This window comes from Sinocyclocheilus grahami, unplaced genomic scaffold (genome assembly GCF_001515645.1).
Source record: "Sinocyclocheilus grahami isolate Dianchi unplaced genomic scaffold, SAMN03320097.WGS_v1.1 scaffold715.1, whole genome shotgun sequence".
Classification (NCBI taxonomy): domain Eukaryota; kingdom Metazoa; phylum Chordata; class Actinopteri; order Cypriniformes; family Cyprinidae; genus Sinocyclocheilus; species Sinocyclocheilus grahami.
The window spans coordinates 433472-459507 of NW_015505894.1; the positions used below are offsets into that span (position 1 = coordinate 433472).

The window sequence follows — 26036 nt, forward strand, 5'->3', positions numbered from 1 at the left end:
AAACCCTGCAAAAACAGCAAAGTAAATATGATCAATTCAATAAAACGTGAACCAAATAAATCTGGACTCAGTTTACTCAAATTCAATTTCCCTACCACTATTCCAGGTACACCAGGGGGACCATGTTGGCCTGCTCGACCCTGAGCATACGGAAACAATGTGAGTGAATGTGATCAAATGATACAGGACCACTTACATTTTGTTTACTCATAACACACAATGTTAAATATCTAGCTTATTCATGAAACAAAACATTTGAATAAACCTGAGACAGAATTTAAAACTGGACATTTAATTAATAAATATTTCTCAAATTAATGGGATTCATGTGAATTTTTCCATTATTGACTTTTTCCTTAAATTGTTATTATGGTAATATAATTTTTAAATGATATATGGATTTTAGATGTATTTGCAGGTAGATGCATTTTCACTGGTGGTCTCAGGATTTTCAGATTTTTATATGAAACAAATAGCTAATTTACTCTGGATCCTCTGAGTCCTGTTCTTCCATTATCACCAGGTTCACCCCTGCTGCCCTTTGTTTCCCAAAAAAAAAAAAAAAAAAAAAAAAAAAAAAAAAAAAGGAAGATATGTTATTGATTTAGGTGCATATATTTGTAGGACACAGTGAAAGAGCCTTTGGGCAGCATTGTTTTTTAGAGGAGCAATCACAGGTGGATTGATGTAAAATGGTGAGCTACAAGAATGCTTTTGGTGTGATCGTTCCACCTGAAAGTCATAAAGCACTCTGACCTTTTGACCCTCTTTTCCAAGTGTTCCCTGAGGACCTACTTCACCATTTATACCCTGTGGGGAAAAAGGGTGAGAGAAAAACAAATGTATTTTGCCAAGAAATCTTATTTTGAACCTCAGTTGTTAAAGATTATGCCATATATACATATAAAGAATATAAAGTAAGGCATGTCATAGGGAATCTTCTGTGCAACTGTATACCTGGACACCTGGAGCACCTGGCTGACCTTTGACACCAGGTAAACCGGGGAGGCCTGACTGGCCCCTTTCACCCTGTGGACCCATGATCCCTGATGCTCCTTTTGTTCCCTAAAAACATACAGTATAATCATAAATAGGCAATTTCCTGAATCCTCCAATTATGCATTTCAAAGCTTTAGAATTTTTGAATGTATCGTGTTGAATGTATTGTGTGCTGGTGATTACTTTTTTCCCCTTGGGTCCTCTGTCACCCTTCTCTCCATCTGGTCCCCTACTGCCCTGAATTTAGAGGAATTAATTATTGAGGTAATACATGTTAAAGGACATACATTTACAAATATTAACTAAAATGTCAAATAAATATACGGTGAGATCTGAATCAGATATCTTACTGTGACACCTGGAAAACCTTTTGGACCTGGATCTCCAGTTGTACCCTAAATGAATGAATGGTAATTATTGACTCCTAACTGAATTCATGCATGCATATGTATATATATATATATAAATAGATTTACTACTGTACAAATCCAAAAATAGATAAACTAGGCATGTTTCCAGCCTGTCAGTACACAGCAGCAACTTGAAATATTGCTGGGTAAAATTTAATGGAACTTTAAGGCCATATTGGTTGTTGAAAGTCTGCTATGTAAGTTTATAATGAATTGTATAAATGTTTCCCTTTAGATTACATTTAATATATTGACAAACAGACTCACCATGGGCCCTTCAATGCCTTGTAGCCCTCTGTTACCTGCTGGACCCTCTGGCCCCTGTCCACAAACAAAAACATCTAGGGCTTCCATTTTATAAACACATAACACATGTAATTGTACATATTCTACATGTACACAGAAAAAGTTTTAAAACTTACCAGGTCACCTTTGAGACCCTGTGGACCAGTCTGACCTTGAAGACCCTGTGGAAAAAAACAATCATGACAATGCTTACTCTTGATTGAATATCACAACAGACCCATATTTGTATGTTTTTCTACTTCACTGGGAGTAGGAGTATGTGCATTGCTAGCCTACATGATAAACTTTACCTGTGATCCTGGATCACCAGGTGGGCCTCTGTCTCCCTCGATCCCTCTTGGCCCCTAGGAGGAACAATCAGGACAGGTTTGATATTATTTCAGCTTATGAGCAATCTCTAAGAACAGACTTCATGAAGCAATGACACAAAACAATGTTGCATACCTGAGGGCCTTTCCGCCCCACAGCGCCAGCAGGTCCAGCGTCGCCCTATAACCGCAAAAGTGTTTTGGTTTATAACCAAGTCAAGTCTTTCTTTGATAATTTACTCATCCTCTTGTCATTTCCTAACCCACATAATATTTCAAAGAATATTGGTAATGAAAACAACATTGGCTCTCATTGCCTTCCATTGTATGGGCAAGAAATACAGTGGAAATCAATGGGAACCTAAATGGTTTGGCTACAGTGTTCAAAACATCTTCTTTTATGTTCCACAGTAGAGAGTCAATGGGTTTGGAACAACAGGAGGGTGTACAAATGATAACAATATTTATTTTTGGGTAGAGTGAGTGAAGTGACATGTGGGTAAAGTGACATGTGGCCAAGTGGTATGGTGACCCATACTTGGAATTAGTGCTCTGCATTTAACCCATCCAAAGTGCACACACACACACCGTGAACACACACCCGGAGCAGTGTAGACTATCCCTTTAAGCAATGAAATTGACACTTGCTTACTGAATTTGTAGTAAGCAATCACTTACTTCAGAGCCATTAACACCTTGTGCACCAACCAATCCTGTAGCACCTGGTGCTCCCTGGCAAGACCCAAACACATAACTGAGCATTATTAAGCAGTATCCATAAACACCAGGATAAGGGTGATTTCTCTGTTAATAAGAAGTAATCACTGTCCCCAATTCAGTTTTCCCAAATGGATTTTCTTTTTGGCTATAACGAATATCTACTTTATAGTTCGATATAGTTAGTTATACTTAGAAGAAACACAGTTTGAAGAACTTTATTTTTTCACAAGTGTCACGAGCATGATTTATGACTCACCACTGTCCCTGGAGGACCACGTTTTCCATCATTGCCCGGATCCCCCTATGAAAACAACATTCTTTATACGGTCAAGATCAATGTAAAAATACACAAAAATAAATAGTCAATTAAATCAATCACCTTAGGACCAGATGGTCCAGGAATCCCTTGAACACCTTGTAAACCAACCGGTCCCTTAAAAGAAAAGAAAAGAAAACCATTCATGCATAATATTTACTACAATATAAGAAAGGATACTAACACCAGTTATTATTAATAATGTTTAAAACTAGCAGTTCAAGAATATGAAGTGATTTACTCACTGGAGGACCAGAAAAGCCAGTAAACCCAATTTCTCCTTTTGAGCCCTATTAAAAAAAATTACAGAGGCATAACCAATAATTACACTACAACAATAGAAAATAATGCTTTTTATGGTAGTGTCCCCTCCTGATTCACTAGGGGGCAGTACAGGTGTTGAATTTATATATATAAACAGTACACACAAATTAAATGCATCATAAATACTTCAGTTGAAGGCTTTCTTTACCTTCAGGCCAGTCTGTCCTTTGTCTCCTCTGAGGCCAGGATCGCCAGGAAAACCCTGCTCATGGAGGCAGAAAACTGCTTTATACTATATTAAGTATATTATAATCCTGTATGAGGCAATTACAGGGTCGTGCATTTCAGAATATTATGTATCCTCATACTGTACCTCATCTCCTTTCTCACCAGGGGGCGCTGTGTCACCTTTGAAACCACGAGGACCCTTGAGCCACAACCAGACATATACAACATATTGTCTTCTGCCGTTTAAGTTCATAAATTCCACAGCTACAATTCATAGCTTTACCACAATCTATCCGAAAGCCATATTCACACTAGTGTCCCAACTTGAACTTTTACAACTACTACAAAAGCTACTACAGACATCTCATGCCCTTAGTCTTACCTGTAGGCCAGGAACCCCTGGAGATCCTGTCACCCCATCTGGACCTTTCTCTCCGTCTCTTCCTTGAGTCCCTGCTCTGCCTCGAACACCCCTTGGTCCAATGCCACCCTATTATAAAGTGTTTGCTTGTACCTAATTCCTGTAGTCACTTTGCATAATTCTGCACCAGTTTTTAAAGGTTTGGGGACAGTAAGATTTTTTTTTGAAAGAAATTCAAACTTATTCATCAAAGATGCATTAAACCGATCAAAAGTAAATACTTTTACATTGTTACAATGCTGTGCTTTTGAACTCTCTATTCATCAAATAATTTTGTAAAAGAAAAAGGAAAAGTATCGTGGTTTCCACAAAAATATTAAGCAGCACAATTGTTATGAAAATTGATAATAAGAAATACTGCTTGAGCACACATAGAATGAAGGATCGTGTGACACTGAAGACTGGAGTAATGGATGCTGAAAATTCAGCTTTGCCATCACAGGAATCAATTACATTTTAACATGTTAAATAGAAAACAGTTACTTTAAATAAGAATAGTACTGAATTTGCTGCATTTGTCATCAAATAAATGCAGCTTTGTTTAGTATAAGAGACTTATTTAAAAAAATATTTTAAAAATCGTATTGACCCCAAACCTTTGAACAGTAGTGTACCTCATAGTAACATTTAACTGTTGCTGAAGATACCATTGAACTCTCATTGCTATTATGAACACACACCCACATACATACCCAGACACACACAAAAACAGAGATATTGTAATGAATAGGTACCATTTCGCCTCTTAGGCCTGGTGGTCCTGCCTGACCTGGGTCTCCAGGCAACCCCTTCAGGAATAAAACAATTAAGCACAGTACTGTATATACCAAATCAAAGACACTCTAATCTGTCTGTAACCATTTCATCATTCATCATACTACAGTAAACCGCACTAGTCAAAGATCTACAATGACCCCCAATATAGTTGGAGGTCATTGTAAAATTCTTTCATACCCTGCAACACAGGTTCTCTAACAATTCAGTCTTCATTAAAAGTGTTCTGTGTGTTTGAGAGTGTACTCACAGGTAAACCAGGTCTCCCCGTCTCACCCATTGGTCCAGGGTGTCCTGTCTGTCTCTGCAGGACATTAGAGGGAAAGGGTTTAGTGAGAGACCACATGCATGTACTATATTGACGTTTTGCTAATTTATTCGAATTTCAAATACTCACTGGCCATCCAGCTGCCAGCAACTGGTAAAAAGATGTTCTCTACAAAAAGAAAAGAAAAGAAAAACATACAAAATATGAAATATTGCCTTACCAACTAACTGAAAAAAGTGTTGAGATGTATTACAAAAATCACTAAAATGAAAACTAAAATAAATTAAAACTAAAATAGAAATAAAAATGACAAAAGCATATAACAAAGTTACTAAAACTAAAATTAAAATGAACAATGAAAATATTAAAAAAATACCAATACCAAAAATTGCTTATAATTTATTTAAAAACATTTTTTTATGTATTTATTTATTTTATTGTTCTGTGACTGTTTAGGCTGTCTCAATTGACTAATTTACTCCCACATGTGGCATTCACTATGTAACGAATATTAAATGACCAAACAAACAAGTGGTTTCAGACCCAGCATATGCATGAATGCATAAATACAATTCAGACCGCATACGAGAGATGATGGGAAGCTCTGTACCTGACTGGTGTTAATAGGGGAAAAAAACGCCTCAACATCAAATCCTCAATCTAAACTCTTGTAACACTTAATGCCTGTATGTTTTAATTCCTCTCTATAAGAAACACAAACAAAAAGAGTGCTGAAAGGCATGTCTCCTGTTCAAATAGAGGAGAAGAACTGAGAGACAGTGTACGCTGTTTCTGCAGTGTGGCCTGGAAAAGCGGAGGCCTCGAACCCACATAGACACACAGTCTCTGTCACACTGATATTAAATCACCCAGTCTGCCTCCGCTTTATACAACATTTGTCTTGGCAAATGCTCAATTTGGCAACAGGGCAGAATTCGGCTCACTGCTGGTCCAGTGAAGGTGAGTTTGAGAGAAGTTCGGGAATCGGACCTCCCAGTGCACCTCCCAGTGCCTGCCACATGTCTCACTGAAACAGAGGGATCTAAACATCTGTCAAACCCTCCTCACAACACTGCAACCATTCTACAGAGTGCAACCTGGGTAAACAGCAAAGCACCATCAGCACAAACAATGTCTGTAAGTGTTCAGTTTATAATATTTCAATGACAAATCATCCCTAATCACCACTGAATACAGAGAATCAGTCCCATTCAGCCACATCCATCTAAACACGACATATGCTATGGGGCAAATTATATAAATCAGAGATGAAACAGAAAGAAAGGCTTTTTCCTAAACCTTTTTTATCATTGATCATAGTGAAAAAATCTGAGAAAAAAGGTAAAAAAATATTTAAACGTCATTTATTTCATAAAAATGACATGCAGTGAAGATTTACATAGAAAATTGTGATAATCATTTTTGCCAAAAATATGTACAATTGACTTCATTTTCCTAAACAATAGCCAAATTATACATTACACCATATGAAATCTGACCTTCCATATTGAAGCACTTAAATAATTTCCACAATGAACTGGGCTAAAATAAAATTCACATACAGTAATGACTTTTTCATACAAATAATCAAATCAAATCTAATCAAATTATCCCTCAAGTGAAAGTACTTCAAATTGTGAAACCTGAAAAAAATATTAAAACCCAATACAAATCACAAAAACAGTCTTTGAACGTACATAAAGTCTCACTCTTTAAGAAAGGTACAACTCCCTCACCTACCACCCATGGCTCAATATACACACTCACGACTCCTCTTTGGAGGACTAAACTCATCCATCATGTTTGAGGATTCTGCCAAATGATGATGAAAAAACAACATTTAGATATTCTCCACACACACACACACACACACACACACAACATTAAATAATGCCAAGTTGCAGCTGCACAATCATAATAAGCAGATATTCACAACCGTTTTGAGTTCTGAGAATCTACAAGGAGGTCAAACCTGAGGTTTTACAATTATACTTAAATATATGCTCAAAAATAGAGAGTCACAAATAGAGAGAATACAAGGTCTGGCAGGAACCATCCAGCAGTTTGAGAGACACAGGGCGGTGGCTCACTGCTATATATTCATGTTTGGTAGGGATGGGCAGGATGATCGACTAATTTATCTAGATAGAGAGTGAGCAGGCGGCTCCTTGTGCTTTCATATCGCTCTCACGGTACTTTGATGTCATACAACGATCGGTCTGCGCAGCGCCGCTTCATGTCAAAGGAAACGAATGAACACTCCTAATATGTGCGCGTATTTGCATCGCTTTGACTACTCTCAGTAGAACCCACCTTTGACAATTGACCAATCGTTGATTATGTACAATGCCTGCACGCTATTGGTCAAACTACTTTTCGATCATTACCTCCAGCAAGTATGAAATCAAGAAAACAAAGCAAAACCGGGATATTTTAGGCAATATACAAATCCTGGCCAGGTCATGTCCCGTAAAAATGGCACGTACGGCCAACCTAGGGAAGCCTAAGCTATAAGAGATTTACCAGCTAGATAGACAATTCTCCAGAATATGGCGTATTAAGGCCTACCTTAAATGCAGCCCAATCCTCCTCTGTGTTCCTCCAAAGGTAGAGGACTGGGAGTCCTGGTGGACCTGGAGGTCCTGGTATGCCTCTTGTCCCATCTGCTCCTTGGTCTCCTTGAGAACCCTGGAACGACATACAGGTACAAATCAGTGTGATCCCATAATCACCGAATATTATAATGTAATGTAAATTCCTTACCTTATCACCCTTGTATCCAATATAGCCCCTTTTGCCAGCGCACCCCTGTGCAAACAACAAAAGCAATCTTAAACCGAGGGCCCTGCATATGAAGAATATTTATGGGACTTTGCTGTGGTTAAATGCTTTTTATAAATGCCAAAGTGCAAAGCTACTGTCATCAACCATCAAACTTAGTTTATAGAGGATTGGTTTCCATGTTCAAATTTAAGCATGGAAATCAAGATACAGTAGAAGACTTTGAATCTCGAGTCAATTAATATTTATAGGTCCACGCCCTTTTTAATCTTATGTATGTTACGTAATGTGACACTCTTAGACATGCCAATTTGTAGAGTGCTGCCAAACCTCTAACCTTCTGCAAAGTGCACATTTAGCACTACAGCCTTATATTTGGGTCTCATAGTGAAAGGCTATCATTCAGAAAAGGGCAGATGTAGTAATGTTTGGTTATAGATGTGAAACATATTCAAAGGAATGCTCGTCTAAACTCCATTAAAAGATGTAAAGATTACATGACATTCAGCTTTCGGCAATTATGTATTTCAAATGACCAAATTAAGTTTGAATACATAGTGAGATTTAATGTGCAATTTAGCAATTTAATGTGACTTCAATTCAGTATTTTGTTTCTTGCTCAAACAACAAACACTGTATGTTTTGCAAACTGAAAACTGGGCACGTTTTCAGTTCCAACAGACAGGAGGAGGGGGGAAACACAGCTACTGTAAATCACAAAAGACATGACATTTTTAATTTGCACTAACATCATAGTAGCTACTTGTTTTAGTTTCAATTTTTTTCTTAAGACTGAAAAGCTGAAGTTTTCCATCCTGGAATACTTGATTCTGATTTGTCAAATCACAGCATTCAGTGGCTAGATAATTCCTACAAAATATTTCATTGGTGAAGGGTGAAACCGTTCCCCACACATATTTTGTATATGGTTCAAGTTTTTCATGCAAATTTGCCATGTTGACCAACGGAATGAACCTTGGTTTGAAAGTGACTTCTATGTGAGCGAAGCTTTGTGCATCACTAAACTATTGAGAGTGGGCCATTTTTTGCTAATGAAATTTCACTAATGTGACTGTGCCTTCAGTCTGCTTCCAACTGAAAATGATGCTACTTTCACATATATCGTTTCATACAAATGCAACTGTGTCCCAGTCATCACAGGTAGTGCAAATGGCTTCAGTACTGATTTTAGGTTACTGGAATTTTGTTGTAATGTTCATCTTATTGCTTGGCCAATAGTTTTGTACATTCAAACGGACTATTTTTGAAAGAATATACAAGTAAAATTATAAAACTTTTACATTAACTCCTTTAATTCATTCAAATGTACTTATTTCTATACATTATCCCTCTGAAAAGAGATTCTCCACTATAATTAACTTAAGTTTGTTTTCTATGGCATGTATTGAAATGATACTATGCATATAAACTTCTATTTTTTTTCAAGTTTTTGGATTCAGATTCAAATTTGGCACATATTATTGGAAGAAAATCATGGAAGAGCACATGATTTCATAAGGATTTAATTGTGGTAACTCACTGTTCTCCCTGGTGGTCCAACAGGCCCTGGAGGTCCACTGAGGAGCCGGTATCTCCTTCCATCCATGCCTAACATAACATCACCATGTTTAAATGCAACTTTTTTCTTGCTTGAGTGCTTGTAGTCAGCTTGTCCTTTTCCTACAAGCGATTCATTTCCTTTTTTTGAGTGAACAATGACCAAATGCTTTTTATCTACTTTATTTGCCATGTTGACCAACGGAATGAACCTTGGTTTGAAAGTGACTTCTATGTGAGCGAAGCTTTGTGCATCACTAAACTATTGAGAGTGGGCCATTTTTTGCTAATGAAATTTCACTAATGTGACTGTGCCTTCAGTCTGCTTCCAACTGAAAATGATGCTACTTTCACATATATCGTTTCATACAAATGCAACTGTGTCCCAGTCATCACAGGTAGTGCAAATGGCTTCAGTACTGATTTTAGGTTACTGGAATTTTGTTGTAATGTTCATCTTATTGCTTGGCCAATAGTTTTGTACATTCAAACGGACTATTTTTGAAAGAATATACAAGTAAAATGATAAAACTTTTACATTAACTCCTTTAATTCATTCAAATGTACTTATTTCTATACATTATCCCTCTGAAAAGAGATTCACCACTATAATTAACTTAAGTTTGTTTTCTATGGCATGTATTGAAATGATACTATGCATATAAACTTCTATTTTTTTTCAAGTTTTTGGATTCAGATTCAAATTTGGCACATATTATTGGAAGAAAATCATGGAAGAGCACATGATTTCATAAGGATTTAATTGTGGTAACTCACTGTTCTCCCTGGTGGTCCAACAGGCCCTGGAGGTCCACTGAGGAGCCGGTATCTCCTTCCATCCATGCCTAACATAACATCACCATGTTTAAATGCAACTTTTTTCTTGCTTGAGTGCTTGTAGTCAGCTTGTCCTTTGCCTACAAGCGATTCATATCCTTTTTTTGAGTGAACACTGACCAAATGCTTTTTATCTACTTTGAAGCCCTTTGAAGGAAGTAAGAAACCTTCTTCAATCAGCTGGTTTAACTCAGGATAGACTGTAGGCCTGACCAGATCCTTCTGACCAGCTGATGTCTTCACATTCAAAATAGAATCCAGGTCAGCAATGTCCCCAGAGGGCTTCAAAGGGAGCCGCTCAAGACGGCCTCCACCCAAATCTGCTTTCAGTTTTTGAGAGGTGAAGTTCTCCTCTGATGATTTGAAGGTGGTGGACTGGATCTTTTTTTCACCGGTGTCCTTATACCTGCTATGTGTGCTGACAGCGGGAGACGTGAGAAGGTCAGACTCGTCCACCACTACAAAGCCACGAACCGAATGCTTTGAAGTTCTGTTCGAATCAGATGACATGTCCCATTCACTACGAAGATCTTCATTCTTAGAAGAGACACTGGAGTTCTGGAAGAGAACAAAAATAAGAGATAGAACAAACAAGATACATTAACAAAATGCTAAGGGGATAATCCATTAAATATTTCAGAGCAAAAACATGCCGTACTCATTAATCATTTGCAATCCAGTTTAACCGGGTATAATGTTGCACTCAGGGTATTTAAATCATTTTATTGTTATCCATTTCAGCACAAACTGTTTGCACCCTATTCCCTAAAGTCGGTGCTGCTTAACTGGTACATATTGTGTACAATTTTATTGATCATGGCAGCAGTTATTCATCTAATTATGGAGAAAAGCATCCAAAACATCCAGACAGGATGGAGTAGAGCACCCTTTTTGCATTTTCATTTTAAACCAAAAACAAGTGGCAGATGATCACCAAATCAGGTACCATAAAAATGAAGTGCATATTGCACAAAGCCGAAAAAAACGATCAATTGCGATAAGGCAATGGCCTACACGTGATTCTGAGCTCAGAGACCCAGAGGCTCCATCCTACTGTCCTCCTCTCTTTCTCTAACAATAAGCTACAGAGAAAGAGCAGTCAGGCACTTAACACTGTAAGGCGGCTGCCTCAGATGAGAGGGACACTTGATCCTCTCAAGGGTGACACAGCTCCCCAAATAATTGTTTTACCCTCCTCAGTGCTACAGGTTACATCTTTGGCTGGAACTGTACCGAACACTGGAACAACTCCTGTGAGAGAAGCTGGAGCAGAACCAGATGCTACAAGACACAATTACACTTTGTTCAGAAGATCAGCCAGTGGGATGTTTGAGAGGAAGTGAGTAGATGCTCTGCATATTCCATGTTAAAGGTTTCAGTTGCTATAGTTTCTACAATAAACACCAAAAATGCTACTCCATTTTACTCGTACTCTATTGTTCAAAAGTTTGGGTTCAGAAATGAATTCGGGTTTCAAATATTAATAGAAAATCTATCCTAATTTAAAGACAACAAGTTGATCAAAAGACTGAATCCAATATTTGGTGATAATAAAGCGTAACAAGAGATTTATAAGCTATTTTTATAGGCCAGTCATTTTTGTGACTTTGTGCCATTTCGTACCAGATAAAACCATTTTAAAACAAACTTCCTGGTTAAACATTTTTTCAAATTTTATTTAAAATTGACAAAATTATCCACAAATTAGTGCATAAGCTCGGATCAAAGAGGCCGAAGATCAATCAGTTTCTTAAAGAAATAGAAAAATCTACCCTAATTGAAAGAAAACATTGAATTGACTAAAAGATTGAATCCAATATTTGGTGATATAGTTTAAAAATTGATAAGATATTTTTGTAGGCCGGTCATTTTTGACCAGGAACACCACAAGTGTAACAAGGTGGGGGGAAAGTACAAAAACAATCCCAAACATTTTGGGAAGTAGTTATACCCTGTGTGAACAGGTAGCAGGTTTTTGTCCAGTGCGATAACATTAACTACCATTTTCAGGAAAAAGCTTCTTCTGATCAAAATGACCCGAACACAGCATAAGGGTTAAGCAAAACATTTTACAAAAATAAGTTTGCAAGGCTATAGAGACAATGTTTAAAATTAAGTTAAAAAGTTTTTTTTTTCCTGGTCGTCAAACTGCAATAAAATACACCTTTAAGCAGGTGTGAACAACAACATCTGTGTGAACCCCAGGGAAACTACTGTAACTTCATACATCTACTGAAATTACCCAGGGACAAGTTGTTGAACAGTCACAAAAATTACTTTGAAAAGTGAAGCTAGTTCTGGAAAAAGCTTCAGTATCGTTTGCAGATGTCACTTGTTTTTTTAAATTCGTCATGCAATTCATTTAAAACATTTACATGTATGAATTATGAGTCCAAAAGTGTCCAGACACGTGCTGAGTTCATTGGCCATCTGCATTACACTGTCATTTGTGGTTTACCATAATTTATTTATATTCTATTTAACAATGACACTTCTGGTTAGATGCAGTTTCATTGGCTTTGTACTGCACTTGACAATATCAATAAATCTGAATCAAATTGAAAGTCTATAATGCTAAAGATCCAAAACTGAAAGCGACCGAGACATCAATATCAGATAAAGCATCTGCCAGTGAGAAGGTCGTAAATACTAACTCAGTTTGGAGGTTTACAGATATAAACAAATGTTTCACAGAGACTGGAAAATGATGAAGCACAATGTCAGAGTTTGGAACGCAAGGCCCTGGGCAGAATATTATCAGTGTTCATCACAGCTGACCCAACAGTGAATAATGAAAGAGAGACGCCATAAATCATGGTTAAGACACAGGTATGAGGGAAATCCTTGCAGGTCATTTGTTGAGGAACCCAGCAGGGCAAATCTGACACTCCCATTAAGAAAGTCACCTGGAACATTTTTGTGGATCATCAGAAAGGAAATCAGGGTGCAATTGGCAAAGAAGAAGAACACTAGATAGTATTCAGTTTACTTGGCTACTAATGACCTCAGCATCTCAGGTCAATCTGATTATCTAGACCAAAACACTCACTTAACATGTTAAGATCTCCATAACCTCCATTCAAACTGCAGTTTCCAACCCATTTACCCTTTTAGTTTATCCCTGTTCAGTAAGTGAACATGTTCATGGGAAAGTCTCCATTACTTACTAATCTCTAAACTCACCTTTCTGAAAGTTTAGACATGTCAGCTTATACAAGAGCGGTCTAAACTCAATACAGTGTGATAATATACATTTGCACTTTTTGCCTTTAGAATACATAAGCAGATAATTCAATAAAACCAGATCATAAAACAACTTTTAATATATATGTTTTACAGAATTCTTGCGCAAACATCCAAACAAAATCTGACCATCTAATAACGAATAATGAATTGAAGCACAGTTAAAAGGAAAGACATGTATTTGTTTCCTACCATGGCTTTCCATTTGCCCTCCACATTCATTCCAAGCAGGAGCAGATCTAGTACAAGGTAACATCCCATACAGACACAGCACACCATGATTGCTGGAGATACACACTGCACCACAGTCTCTGTATCCCTGCTAAAGATCCCAGACAGTGCAAGCTTTCTCCAAGTGCCCTCCCAGAGAGAGAGAACCTCCCAGACACAGGAGCTGTGCCCAGGCTTCACACACTCAAGCCAACTAAGCCTTCAGGCAGCCATTAAGGTGAACATCACCCAAATAAAATGTGCAACATCCACTTGTCCTATTTGTGTCCCATTTGAATTATGTCTGCGGAACAAAATGGGATATTAGGTCATCTTGAGGGTGACCGAGGATATACACCACTGTTCAAAAGTCATGGGTCAGTAAGACTTTTTATATTTATTTAACTTATTCATTATGAAACAAATCCATTATTTTCACCAATGCTGCATTTATTTGATCAAAAATAAAAAAAATATATTAATAATGTGAAATATGATTACAATTTATTTAAAAAACTGTTTATGGTTTTAATATATTTTAATATTTAATTTATTCCTGTGATGGCAAATAGGCATGCTCAAGTCTTCTGTCACATGAAACATTACAAATGTCTGAATCCTTGCTAAATAAAAGTATTATTATTTTTTTAAAATTCCTTCTGACCCAAACTTTTGAGCCTTTGTAATCTTGGCTTCAATTTAGAAAATGGGATGAAACCAATGTCTTTTAAGTTGGGAGAGCTTAAAGCTGCTGAAAGTGTTTTATCCAAGAATAAAAATTCTGTCATCATTTACTCACCACCACGTCTTTCCTTAAGACTTGCTCTCTTCCGTGGAACACAAAAGGAAATGTTTAGCAGAATGTTCATGTTGCTGTTTTCCATACAACAAAAGTAAATCGTGAGCAAAGGTACAAAAATGTCAAAAAACGCACCATAAAAGTGCTCCATATAACCCATGCACTATATTCCAATATTCCTTCTGTGACTAACAGAAAGCTAAAACACACTCCACTGCAGTTCTCAAATCTCATTTGGCCAATTCTGAATACGAAAATTGGTTATGAGACACATGAACCAATGACGTTTGGCATTACTGAAGTCAAACCTTTGACATGCTATATTATCCATGACAATGTGAACATGAATGGCATTTGAAAGCTACAGTGGTGAAGATTGCCAATGGCTAAATTTCTGTTTTTCCACAAACATAGAGACTGGTTTCAAAAGACTTGGAATATGAGTCATATGGGCTGCTTTCATGAGCTTAATAGCTTGATAGATAAGAGAGACAAAGAGGACACATGCTTGGAAACTTCATATCAGACAATGTCAGTTTTACAACCAAATTAGAAGCTACTTTAGATTTTACATAAACATAAAGGTTTTCTCCTTCACTGCGGAACCGTGACAAATAGAAAACACATTCAGACAACTAAAGCCTGCCGAGACTGACACACACGCACACAAAAGCAGCAGAGAAGAGACAGATTTATGAAAGCACTGGTGAACCATCAATTAGAAATGACAATTTGTTCCAGAAATAAACTTGATGAGGTTGGTTTAATTCAAAGCAAGTTTTTAAGCAGACATCCAGCTCAAAGAATCAAAGCAGTGGGATGCTGCGTGACCATGAGGTCATTAAAACAGAGAGGATTAGTGGTAATGGCTGCCATAGTAACAGAGGTAACTCAAGGAGATCAATCACAGATGAAGACTCTCTTGCCTGACTTTCCTGTGGGACCCTGACTCTGAGGTTTTCACAATTTCACTGGCGGTGGGTGTTGGAAACCATGATTCCACATAGCCTAATTAATCAAACAGCAGAAACCACAAGGAATAATGGGAGATGGTCTTTTCATCTGACATATTCAGTGTGCACGTATCTACCATGGGGTTCATAAGTTGGAGACCAAAGTGAAAAATCATTTTAGCATTTATTTCTCATCAATTCTTTTATTACAAATTGCATTATTTAAAACTGTACATTATTTGATTGAAAGTTCCACATGACTTTTTAATGTATTGGTTATAGATATTAGGTATGCATTTAAAATAACAACAACAACAAAACCTAAATCTTACAACTTAATGTAGATTTAGCAGAAAGATTTTCGCCTAAAAATCTATTAAAGGATCCCAGGATTTTAATGTGGACTTTTAGACCCCACTGTATGCATGTTTATGAAATCATGAGAATATCCAAGGCTGAATATTAAAGGGGTCATATGATGTTGCTAAAAATAACATTATTTTGTGTATTTGGTGTAATGAAATGTGTTTATGCGGTTTAAGGTTAAAAAAACACATTATTTTCCACATACTGTACATTATTGTTTCTCCTTTATGCCCCGCCTTTCTGAAACGCGCCGATTTTTACAAAGCTCATCGGTCTGAAAAGCGAGGTGTGCTCTGATTGGCCAACTATCCAGTGTGATTGGCCGAATACCTCAAGAGTGTGACAGAAATTTTACGCCCCTTACCATATTGTGATGACGTTTCCTGGAGCGACAAGACAAACCCAATAAAACCCATTATAAACGAGCCATTTGTTGCATCCAGTATGGACATAATTACGGATTTTAATGACTTATACTGTCTTTTTACGCGTTGCATCACGCCGCGTAAACATAAAACCATGTCTGCATTTGTGATGGGAGAAATGACAAACAACAAGCGCTACTCTACACTGCTCAAAACTACCGTTTTGAATCATCAGTGGCAAATCTTTAAATATGAAAACGTACCTACAGACTGTGAGTCAGAACAGCCAGCATTGTAGTCTACTCTCCGAGGATCAGGAAACAGTCCTCCATAAAATGTGCTGCAAGTAGTTTCGCTATCGCAACGAAACACACAGCGTCTTCACAACATGGCGGCGGCGGTGGCAGCAACAATAAATTTACGTCTTCTTTCTTTGCGTGAACATTTGGGCGGCATTATGCAAATCTTCCCACATCGTGACGTAGACATGTGGGGGCGTGTTTAAACGAGGCGTTTTAGGAGGGCGTGGATGAGTCTTAACTTTTATAAAGAATATCTCTTTGGGTTTGAGACTTTAGTCTTTGCAACTTTAGGGATCTTATCTATTCACAAACAGCTTGTAACACTCCAAAGAGAAAGGAAAACTTGAAATCGCATCATACGACCCCTTTAAATAAAACTTCACACTTAACCAAAGTTTATATCTTCTTTATGACTTATTTTAGCTTCAGAAGGGTGCACTAAATTACAGTGCAAAGATCATAATTACATGTCTAACCTTTATGAGGCCAGAATAAATGGATGACAGACAAACATTGCCAAGAACATTTCCATGCTGTGCTGGCGGACATGTGCAGAACAGAACTCCCACACTTCCTCATTTACATATATACTCCATAAACGAATGATCAAGAGTTAAAACAAAACTAAATTTAAGATTAGATCTGCCACATTTTAGAACATTATCCGGAGGAGGTTATTGTGTTAAGTGTAGCAGTATTGTCATCTAGTAGTTTGTCAAACCCTGGTTAGCTGATAACAGGCAACATTATGTAAACTCAGCCTCAATTACGCCTCAAACGAAACCATATCCATATGCAGGGGTGAGCTCTGCACCATCGTCGATAGATGGGACGGTCCTGGAATTCCCCTATGTAATGCCACGTCTTAGGGGAAGATGTGTAACACAGATTTGCCTTGATATTTAACCTTAAAGCTGTTCACAGCTAAATAATACAACTGTATTTGTGTCATTTGTAGTGTGTGCAACCATAACAGAACACTGATGTAATCTCACTTCCTGTATTACAGGCTGTATTGGGCCAAATGAGCTTGGCTTCATTTGCTTTTTGGAGACTTCAACTGTAGGTAGTAGGCTTCAACTGTCATCAATATGTGACGATCATAACAGAATGTTTTGTGACATAAGCCATTGTCCAAATGCTGGCGTAAAGAAATGAAATACAATTTGACAGAAATGAAATAATAAAATCACTACAGATATTTCAGACCACTTTAAAATGTGTTCAGAGAACAGTGAATGCTGATTATTAATCTATTAATTTAATCTATGAATCTATTAATTTAATGTTCTCAAGGATTATGCACAAATCTTCATGTCTACATACAGTGCACATTTTTTCAATTAACATCTATTATAATAAAAACTAACAGATGTAATATTTCCTGTTTTCATGCCCTAGATTTTATTTGAATTTGTCATTTGTCAAAGTCAAACCCTTTAAAAGTTTACATTAGCAATGCACTGATATTAAAATTGTGGCTGATACTGAAGCAAATATTTATTTTCATGTACTGGCCGATAACCAATAAATGGCCAGTATTACAATTCTATCATTTTAATATTATTTCAAAATAAATTAAAAATTGAACACAAAAAAACTAAAATAAATAATTAAAAATGCTACAAGTGATTTTAGGCATTGTAGCATTATAATGTGCAGTATGATTTTTTTTTTACCTAGAACTAGGGAATTAATTCAGAAAACGTGTCCATTAATTACTAAATTGTACAAATTCTTAAAGGGATAGTTCACCCAAAAATGAAAACACTGTCATTAATTATTCACCCTCATGTCATTACAAACGTTCCTTAAGATCATCGTTCATCTTCAGAACACAAATTAAGATATTTTTTGACGAAATCCGAGTGCTTTCCATGAAACCAGATTACTGTGGATGAAGCTACACCCACAGCCAACTATGCAGACAGTGTCTAGCAAAATACTGTGTGTGCAATCATAAACACAAGCTCGAGAGGTACAGTCTTTAACAATCAATTCATAATATATGCAAAAAAAATCAGCCCAGGAAACTTCTAAAAATATGTCCTGCAGTGCACAGAGCTCACTTAAAGTGCAAAGCAATATAGGTGTCTAATGACTTTCCAGGCGATTTGCAAGCTTTGGAGCTGTTCCTGGAGTATACCAGCAAAATCTCAGGCTGCACGGACTTACTCTCCCAGACGGGGTGTTTATTAAACCGTCTCAGCACAGCATCGTGCTGAAACGAGACAGTTCCCATGATGATAATTTATCATCGCCCTCCCCATGTAGGAAAATACAGCAACAGCTTTATGAGGACAAATGAGAAGTCAGAGTGATCCCTACTTTCCCATTTATTCAATTTCCTGACCTCTAAAGTCACCCAGCTCTCTTCTCCAGCTGGGGTTCATTCTCCCCACATTGTACTCAGGCTTTGTCCATTCATAGCTGCAGAATTACTCACCATGGCTGTATCTGAGCTTTTAAGATGTAATTCATGCACAGATCACTTGTAAACTGTCTTTTTGGGTCTGTAATTAACACTGGGATGTTTCTTGTTGTCTCTTACCGAACCATGTGATTTTCTGGGTTCAGGCCGGAGCCCTGGAACTGAATGTATATTGGCAGTCTCATCTCTGCCAGTAGAGGGATTTGATGAGAAAGGTCTGTCTGCTGTTGAGCCAGCTGAGGACGACAAAGGGCTCTGTAGGGTGAATAGAGGCAAACAAGATGTCAATAAAACACATTACTTTCAGTGTGGAAATGCATTTTTAATGGCATGAAATGCATTCTCTGTGCCAATAGCATCACAAAAATCAATTGCAAAAAAAAACAAAAACATCCTAAACACTGACATCACTGGTTTAGCCAATATTGCTGTGCCCAGAGCCACATTTTTCAGGCAAAATGTTGTACTAACAGTTGTATTTGGATTATATTTGGATTGGAGTTTTGTTTAGTCACCCTTTTAAGTTTTTGTCATTAATTTTAGTCAATTTTATTCAAACTTAAATGCCATCTAATTTAAGAACAAAAATTTAAGTTTTTCAATTTTGCACAAGTGCAAAATTAAACCAAACGTTCAAACATTTTATATAGCTCTAATATTATTGATCATGATTGACATTTGAATGACCATATGACCATTTAAAAATCAAATTCTTCTTCGATTTTTTTTCTTCAAAAACATTGATAGTGCATTGTTAATAACTTGGTGTTTTATCTTTTAATTATGTTTTAATTAAAACAATTTAATTGTTATTTAATCTTTTCATTGATGATTCTTTGATGATTCTTATTACTAATGACTATTTTCAGCAGTAATTTTACCAGGTTAGGACTTAAAAAAAAGACATAGCCCTGAAAAAGATCTTTTTGTATAACTGCTTTCAAGTACACAAAGTCATCAACCCTACCTCAGTGCTACTTTCTGTCTTAAGAAAGCCACGTTCTTTCACAGATTCACACATATGCTGATGAAGAGCACAGTGATCCTTGGCAGCATTTGCATCTCCCATTATGAAGGTCATCTGTCTCAGCTCTCCCTGTGAGAACAGACACCGACGTCATAGACAAATCTGAGCTAGGACATCAACCACATAATCCATTAGATGAGCACTGATTTCACAAGAGTGTTGGTCAAACGTTCACTCATATGCCTCATCGATTTGGGATGAATAGCAATCTTGATACCACAGTCACATGATAAAACCCCATGTATATAGGCATTCAGTGCCATTGAAACTCTTGGCATACTGTTTTGTGACCATTCATTTTTAAGTACAAGTCACTAAGATGATGGTTTTCACAGCTGAAATGCAAATTGGTGTGGCAGCCATACATATGTTTCCCATGACACATTGCCAGTGCTTCTTTACCTGGTTAGCTCTAGTTTCTTTAATAAACATTCTTCTACACCACTGTGTTGCAGTAAGACATATTTAGAGTGTTTAATTAATGACTTTAGGAAAGGCTGGTTGCCCAGGCATGATGGATTCTTGACACTGACTATAGTTATGTGTCTTTCCATACCCTCCATGCATATAACAAATGAAGAATACCTCAAAGGGTGTCTCAAAGCCCTCCAGGATTCCTCCCACCATCAGCAGGCCATCTGTAGTGATGCCCATGTACGGGTACATCCAGCTCACTTTCTCCACCAGCACACAGTCCACATACACAGCCAGCCATTCAAATGCAACCCCAACTGAGATCCAGTGCCACTGCGGGTCAGACAGCCCTGACACTGAAAACCTGAAGCCAGAGTTTCAAATACACTATTATAAGAATACCGTTATTTCAACATTGGTAAACCTTAGTGCTCAGTGTCATGTGTTAAATGGTGTTTGTACTCATAGTCACGCTGCTGTGTGGTGATGAAGGTGATGCTGTGTGGGCCTATACGGATCTGGAGTAAAATGTGATTATAGAAGTTCAGCAAAGTCAACACACTCCGGTCCTCTTCTTGTGAGCTCCGCAGTTGAATCAGAAGACTAAATTCATCTGCAAAGCTGTAAACACACACAGACACTTTGTTAAGTATCAAAGAAATTATTTCATTAGAAATGAGAGAACGTAAATACATACTCTACCATTTAAAACTACTGTCTAATGCGCACCAAGGCTGGATAAATGTGATTGAAAATACAATAAAAATAGAAAAAATTTGAAAAATTATTACAAATTAAAATATTTGTTTTCTATTACATATTTTAAAATGTCAGGTATTTGTGTGTGATGACAAAGCAGAATTTTCAGCAGCCATTACTCCAGTCTTCAGAGTCTCAGCATGATCCTTCAGAAATCAATCTATTATACTGATTTGCTCAAGAAACATTTCTTATTATCACAGTTGAAAATATTTTGCTGGTTAATAGCACATGTGACAGTTTTTGAGGGGATGAACAGAATTTTTAAATGAACAGTATTAATTTAAAAAGAATTTTTTTGTCACAACGTAAAACATTTGATAAATAAATAAATAAATATATATATATATATATATATATATATAGTATGTGTTGAACCCCTCTGTAAAGAATAAAAAAACTATTTATCAATACAGCAAGTGACCTGCACAGAATCAAGTCACTTAAATCAAGTGACACTTCATTAATGCTTTTTATGATACTGCATTTATTAGTGAAAAAAATATATTACGGAAGAATAGTGGGACATTGAGATGTTGCATCATCCCTTTATTCACCTTCGGACTTGTTTCAGCCTATTGTGTGAAAATGGGCAAGTCTCAAACTGTCCAAATCTCCAGGGCTAATGCAAAGTAGCTTTCCCTTTCCAAGTACTATCCACAGATGACTCTACCCTATTGTGCACAAACACAGTCAGGACCATTACTGATGGATGGTTCTGGGGTGAAGCATTCCCATGAACGGCTGCATTTTCCCCCACCTGATCCCCATAGGACATCAAGGGTGGAGAGAACAAGCTGTTGATTAACTTCCCATCCCTTACCTGCACAACATGGCCAAGTACCCTAAACCCTACAAGACTCCCCTTCTTCATTTTCCCCTTCCCTTTCAAGTACATCTAAAAATGAAAGATCATTCTTCCGACCCCCAAAAAATAAGTTTTAAATGTACAGATAAAAAAAACCCACATCAACTATTAAAGAAACATGGTAATTTTATGATGCAATCTTTAAATTTTCATTGGACGTCAGCCTCACAGTTGTTCCTGCTATTCAAGGAGACGAAAAGAAATAAAGGAAGAATAAAAAAAATAAATGACACAGCTCATTTACAGGGATGTTGAAAAAAGAAGAATAGCTCTGTATATTTAACCTCTACATAAACCCAAATCCCCAATAGCCATATATGGCAAAGCAAAGCACTGTACGATTTGTTCTTCACAAGACATGATACATAGACCTTACAACCGGATTAGAGATTTGAGTTAAGAGTATTTATTTAAGAGATTGAAAAGGGCTTTTTACGCTCCCTGCATTCAGGCATCAGTCGTCACTCATAGTCCTGCAAGCAGCATGACCACAAGCAGCAGACTCCGGTCACACATGAGCTCTCGCTGATAACCTGATGAAAGTTGCACATGCCACCATTTTCTACATACCACATGCACACTAAGCTAGAATACATGTCTTAAAAGATGTAAAAGTGGAACTGCATTAGATAAAATATCAAATAAACTGACCTGTACATTTTAAACTGACCTGTACAGCATGTGCATTTTACAGAAAGACAGCACAAGCACACTTTTGACACAAAAGCAAGCAACACATTTTACAAAAAAAATTGTTACATTTAAAATGACCAAACAATAGATATATAATTCAACCTTAAGACAAAAAGCATTTGGACGCTGGTTCTCAAATGTTGGCGGAATATAGTAAATATGATGAGCTACACCTGCGTAAACTGACTTCATGCACATTCAATAAAATAACCTGGGTAAATGATAGTAAATGACTCGGAAAAGTGAGTTAGTTCTGAGAAAAGGTCTTGCATAGTTTGTTTGGAGATGCAGATTTTGATATACTTTCATTTGCAAAGAAATTCTGATATTTTTAAGTGTGCCTCAAATGTCCAAACTGTATAATCACAGGGACACAGAATGTTTAATGCCACACAAAAGCTGAATAAATGCAATTACACATGAATGTAGGCAGAACTGATGCTATGAAATCGATTTTTAAAATATTACAATATAGAAACATAAATGGGAGAATTTCATAGCAGTCATATCACCCTGTAGCCCAAGACTGGTTGCCCACTGAAGCCAAGCAGGGATGAGACTGGTCAGTACCTGGATGGGAGACCTCCTGGGAAAACTAGGTTGCTGCTGGAAGGTGTTAGTGAGGCCAGCAGGGGGTGCTCACCCTGTGGTCTGTGTGGGTCCTAGTGCCCCAGTATAGTCATGGGGACACTATACTTCGGATGAGACGTTAAACCGAGGTCCTGACTCTCTGTGGTCATTAAAAATCCCAGGATGTCCTTCGAAAAAGAGTAGGGGTGTAACCACGGCATCCTGGCCAAATTCGTCCATTGGCCTCTGACCACCATCATGGCCTCCTAATCATCCCCGTATCTGCTGATTGGCTTCATCACTCCGTCTCCTCTCCACCAGCAAGCTGGTGTGTGGTGGGCGTTCTGGTGCACTATGGCTGCCGTCGCATCATCCAGGTGGATGCTACACACTGGTGGTGGATGATCCCCCCTCACATTGTAAAGCGCTTTGAGTGTCTAGAAAAGTGCTATATAAATGCAACGAATTATATTATTTCATAATAGTGTCAAAGACACCGCCTTTACAATTTAAATACCATGTTACTTAAATGGTAATCAAACTGTAAAATGGTACATTATCAAAGTATGAATTAATCTGATTATGAATCAGGGTATCGCAACGAATCAATAATATAGTGTGTGTGCGTGTGTGAAGCCTGCAAGCTGTGAGGACAGCTGTTTGGTATCATAACTAACTAGTATATTAATTTCCACATATACAGAGTAAAATATGAATCAATAGTACTGATATGATGAAAAAGTGTAGTTTACAAGTTAATTAAAAAGTAAAATTATATGTGAACACTGATAAACAAAATTAATTACAAAGTTTCGCAGTGCTTCAAAGGGGTATGTGCAATGCCCCATAACATACAGACCACATGGCTGTAAGAAGATTTTAAACAGCTCAATATGATGCCTAGAGTGGAGCCAGATCAGAAGAGTGCATCACCGTCAAAGAAAATGGAGTGACTTCAGCAGGTTAAAAAGGGGAGGAATGATCTAACACCTTGAGACCATGTGCAAAACTGACATTCTCTTTCCCACCTTGGCTTGTGGTCATTGTGTTTTGCAAGTATTCATTGCCCGCATGCTGATCTATAACCAACTCACCCCAAACCATGTCCCAACTTTGAGAATGTTTAGAAAAGCCACAAAATGATCTAAGATCAAGTCTGTGAAGGGTCAGTGGGTACTCATGCCTCCTCCTAGAGCACAGCTGAACAAGCATTGAGATGACACAGACATTAATATACATGTACAGTGCATATCATAATAACACAAAGGATGAAATGTGACATTTGTGGGACATGCCTTTTCGTGATATTTTTGTAAAGATATAAATATAATTTTATGACCATTTGTACAATCACTGTATTACAGTTTTCAGCTCAAATTTCTTACATATGCTCTGCTAGTTAAAATCCCATAAAATGATTAAATGCAACATAGATGCAAACATTTAGATTTCACAAATTACATGGATATTATTCAGCAAGAAGATGCTAAAATGTTTCCTTTGAGACTCTTTACTGATTTCAAGTATAATAAAAAGTCCCAGAATTTGCATAAGTGACAAACACACACTAAAAACAACATGAAGTCTGAATAACTCTTATATTTCACATTATTTGACAACAAAAACATTTACTGCATGAGGCAGCAAAATGTCACTTTCATATGGCCAGCTGAAATAACTGTAGTTGCATTAAAGTTCAATAAATATATAAAGCTGCACTATTTTACCATTCTTTTCCTTCCTTCTCCAATTACCTGCCTGTAGTTTCTACAGGAACTGGATGTTGGATGCCAGTATGTAATTTCCAAAAGTCCATTCATCTAGCATGCAGTCAGATTCAGGTCTGATGTTTGGCTACATTTATTTCCCATTTAATGCCCAATTAGCCCCCCTTGTGCCGGTTTGTGTTTCATTTACATGGACGGTTCGTTTAACAAAAGTCTTGAGGTAGCAATTATGGAATAAAGAGGGATGAGACTCCATTTCCTAAGCTGTTTCCTTTCTTCCAATTGTGCTGTGAAGTGTAATCAGAGAAGGACTGATGGTACTTATCTCTTTCACTACGAGACTAAAGATGGGACACCACCTGACACCCAAACTGAAGGAAAGGAATAAAAGTAAACGATTTCACTAGTGGGGATTTCTTTAGAAAAGGCCTCTGTGCGTATAATTTGAAGCCATTGTGAAATCTGTGTAGGGAAATCTTTTGCCATCATGCAAAATTACAGATCGCATAGATTCCTATTGAAATGACATGAAAATTTACAGTACAACGGTAAATGTAACTCCAACTTAACTCACAGTAGTAGGTAAAAAATAAAGAAGCTTTTCACAGAGAAGCATTCTGTCGCCTTCACCTAAATCCTAACCTCTTATAGCTCTTTTCATTTCCCTCTTTAAGGTGGAATAATATTTAAATATGACAGAGTGACCTTGGGTAATCAAAATCCACAAGAATGCCTTAATTGAGAAAAAGTTCAAGAAAAGAAAATTAGCAAATCAACAGCAGGAACTTTCAAAAACATGACCTGACCCCCATAATATTTAAAGGGGTCTGGTTATGTGGCATGTGGCAGAGAAAGAGTGAGGAAGACTCATTAAAGCCTGTGAAACATTGTTCCCTAAACACACCTGAGCTCTGTCCTGTTAAGCCAAGAAGGAAACACGTTGAGGAATAAGGAACGGCTCCATGATCAACATTCACAGAGTTTCAGGATGTTTTGAAAGACATTCAATCTTTCTTTTTTCCATCCTGGTCTATGTGCTGATAACATTTATAGTCCTCTGGGGCACCTAAATCAGAGCGATGTTTTTGCCTCAGTTTTCTAATTACTAACAGCATCACTC

General features: G+C 37.3%; 2 protein-coding genes across 2 annotated transcripts; both read right to left on the reverse strand.

Annotated features, from left to right (window-relative positions):
- Nucleotides 1–31: 31 nt before the first annotated feature.
- On the reverse strand, nucleotides 32–9401 carry LOC107560220 (collagen alpha-1(I) chain-like). Its single transcript, XM_016244336.1, has 24 exons — nucleotides 9336–9401; nucleotides 7778–7822; nucleotides 7583–7702; nucleotides 5144–5182; nucleotides 4997–5050; nucleotides 4707–4760; nucleotides 3934–4041; nucleotides 3697–3750; nucleotides 3532–3585; nucleotides 3305–3349; nucleotides 3123–3176; nucleotides 3000–3044; nucleotides 2702–2755; nucleotides 2160–2204; nucleotides 2006–2059; nucleotides 1832–1876; nucleotides 1677–1730; nucleotides 1350–1394; nucleotides 1183–1236; nucleotides 958–1065; nucleotides 757–810; nucleotides 486–539; nucleotides 96–140; nucleotides 32–61 (listed from the first exon to the last, which is right to left on the reverse strand). Exons 1-24 carry the CDS (start codon nucleotides 9399–9401, stop codon nucleotides 32–34), a joined length of 1380 nt encoding a protein of 459 aa, XP_016099822.1.
- A 710-nt stretch (nucleotides 9402–10111) lies between these two features.
- LOC107560221 (uncharacterized) lies at nucleotides 10112–21892 on the reverse strand. Its single transcript, XM_016244337.1, has 6 exons — nucleotides 21882–21892; nucleotides 20762–20920; nucleotides 20471–20663; nucleotides 19826–19954; nucleotides 18979–19113; nucleotides 10112–10747 (listed from the first exon to the last, which is right to left on the reverse strand). The coding sequence occupies exons 1-6, from the start codon at nucleotides 21890–21892 to the stop codon at nucleotides 10112–10114; spliced, it is 1263 nt and encodes a 420-aa protein (XP_016099823.1).
- Between the last annotated feature and the right edge of the window lie 4144 nt (nucleotides 21893–26036).

Coding starts and splice junctions, on each gene's coding strand:
- LOC107560220 (XM_016244336.1), bottom strand. CDS start 9,401: ATGGATGGAAGGAGATACCGGCTCCTCAGTGGACCTCCAGGGCCTGTT. Junction 811..957: donor CAGGTGCTCCAGGTGTCCAG/GTATACAGTTGC, acceptor TTTTCCCCACAG/GGTATAAATGGTGAAGTAGG. Junction 62..95: donor CTGGTGTACCTGGAATAGTG/GTAGGGAAATTG, acceptor AACTGAGTCCAG/ATTTATTTGGTTCACGTTTT.
- LOC107560221 (XM_016244337.1), bottom strand. Junction 20,664..20,761: donor ACACAGCAGCGTGACTATGA/GTACAAACACCA, acceptor CTCTGGCTTCAG/GTTTTCAGTGTCAGGGCTGT. Junction 10,748..18,978: donor CCAGAAAATCACATGGTTCG/GTAAGAGACAAC, acceptor GTTCTCTTCCAG/AACTCCAGTGTCTCTTCTAA.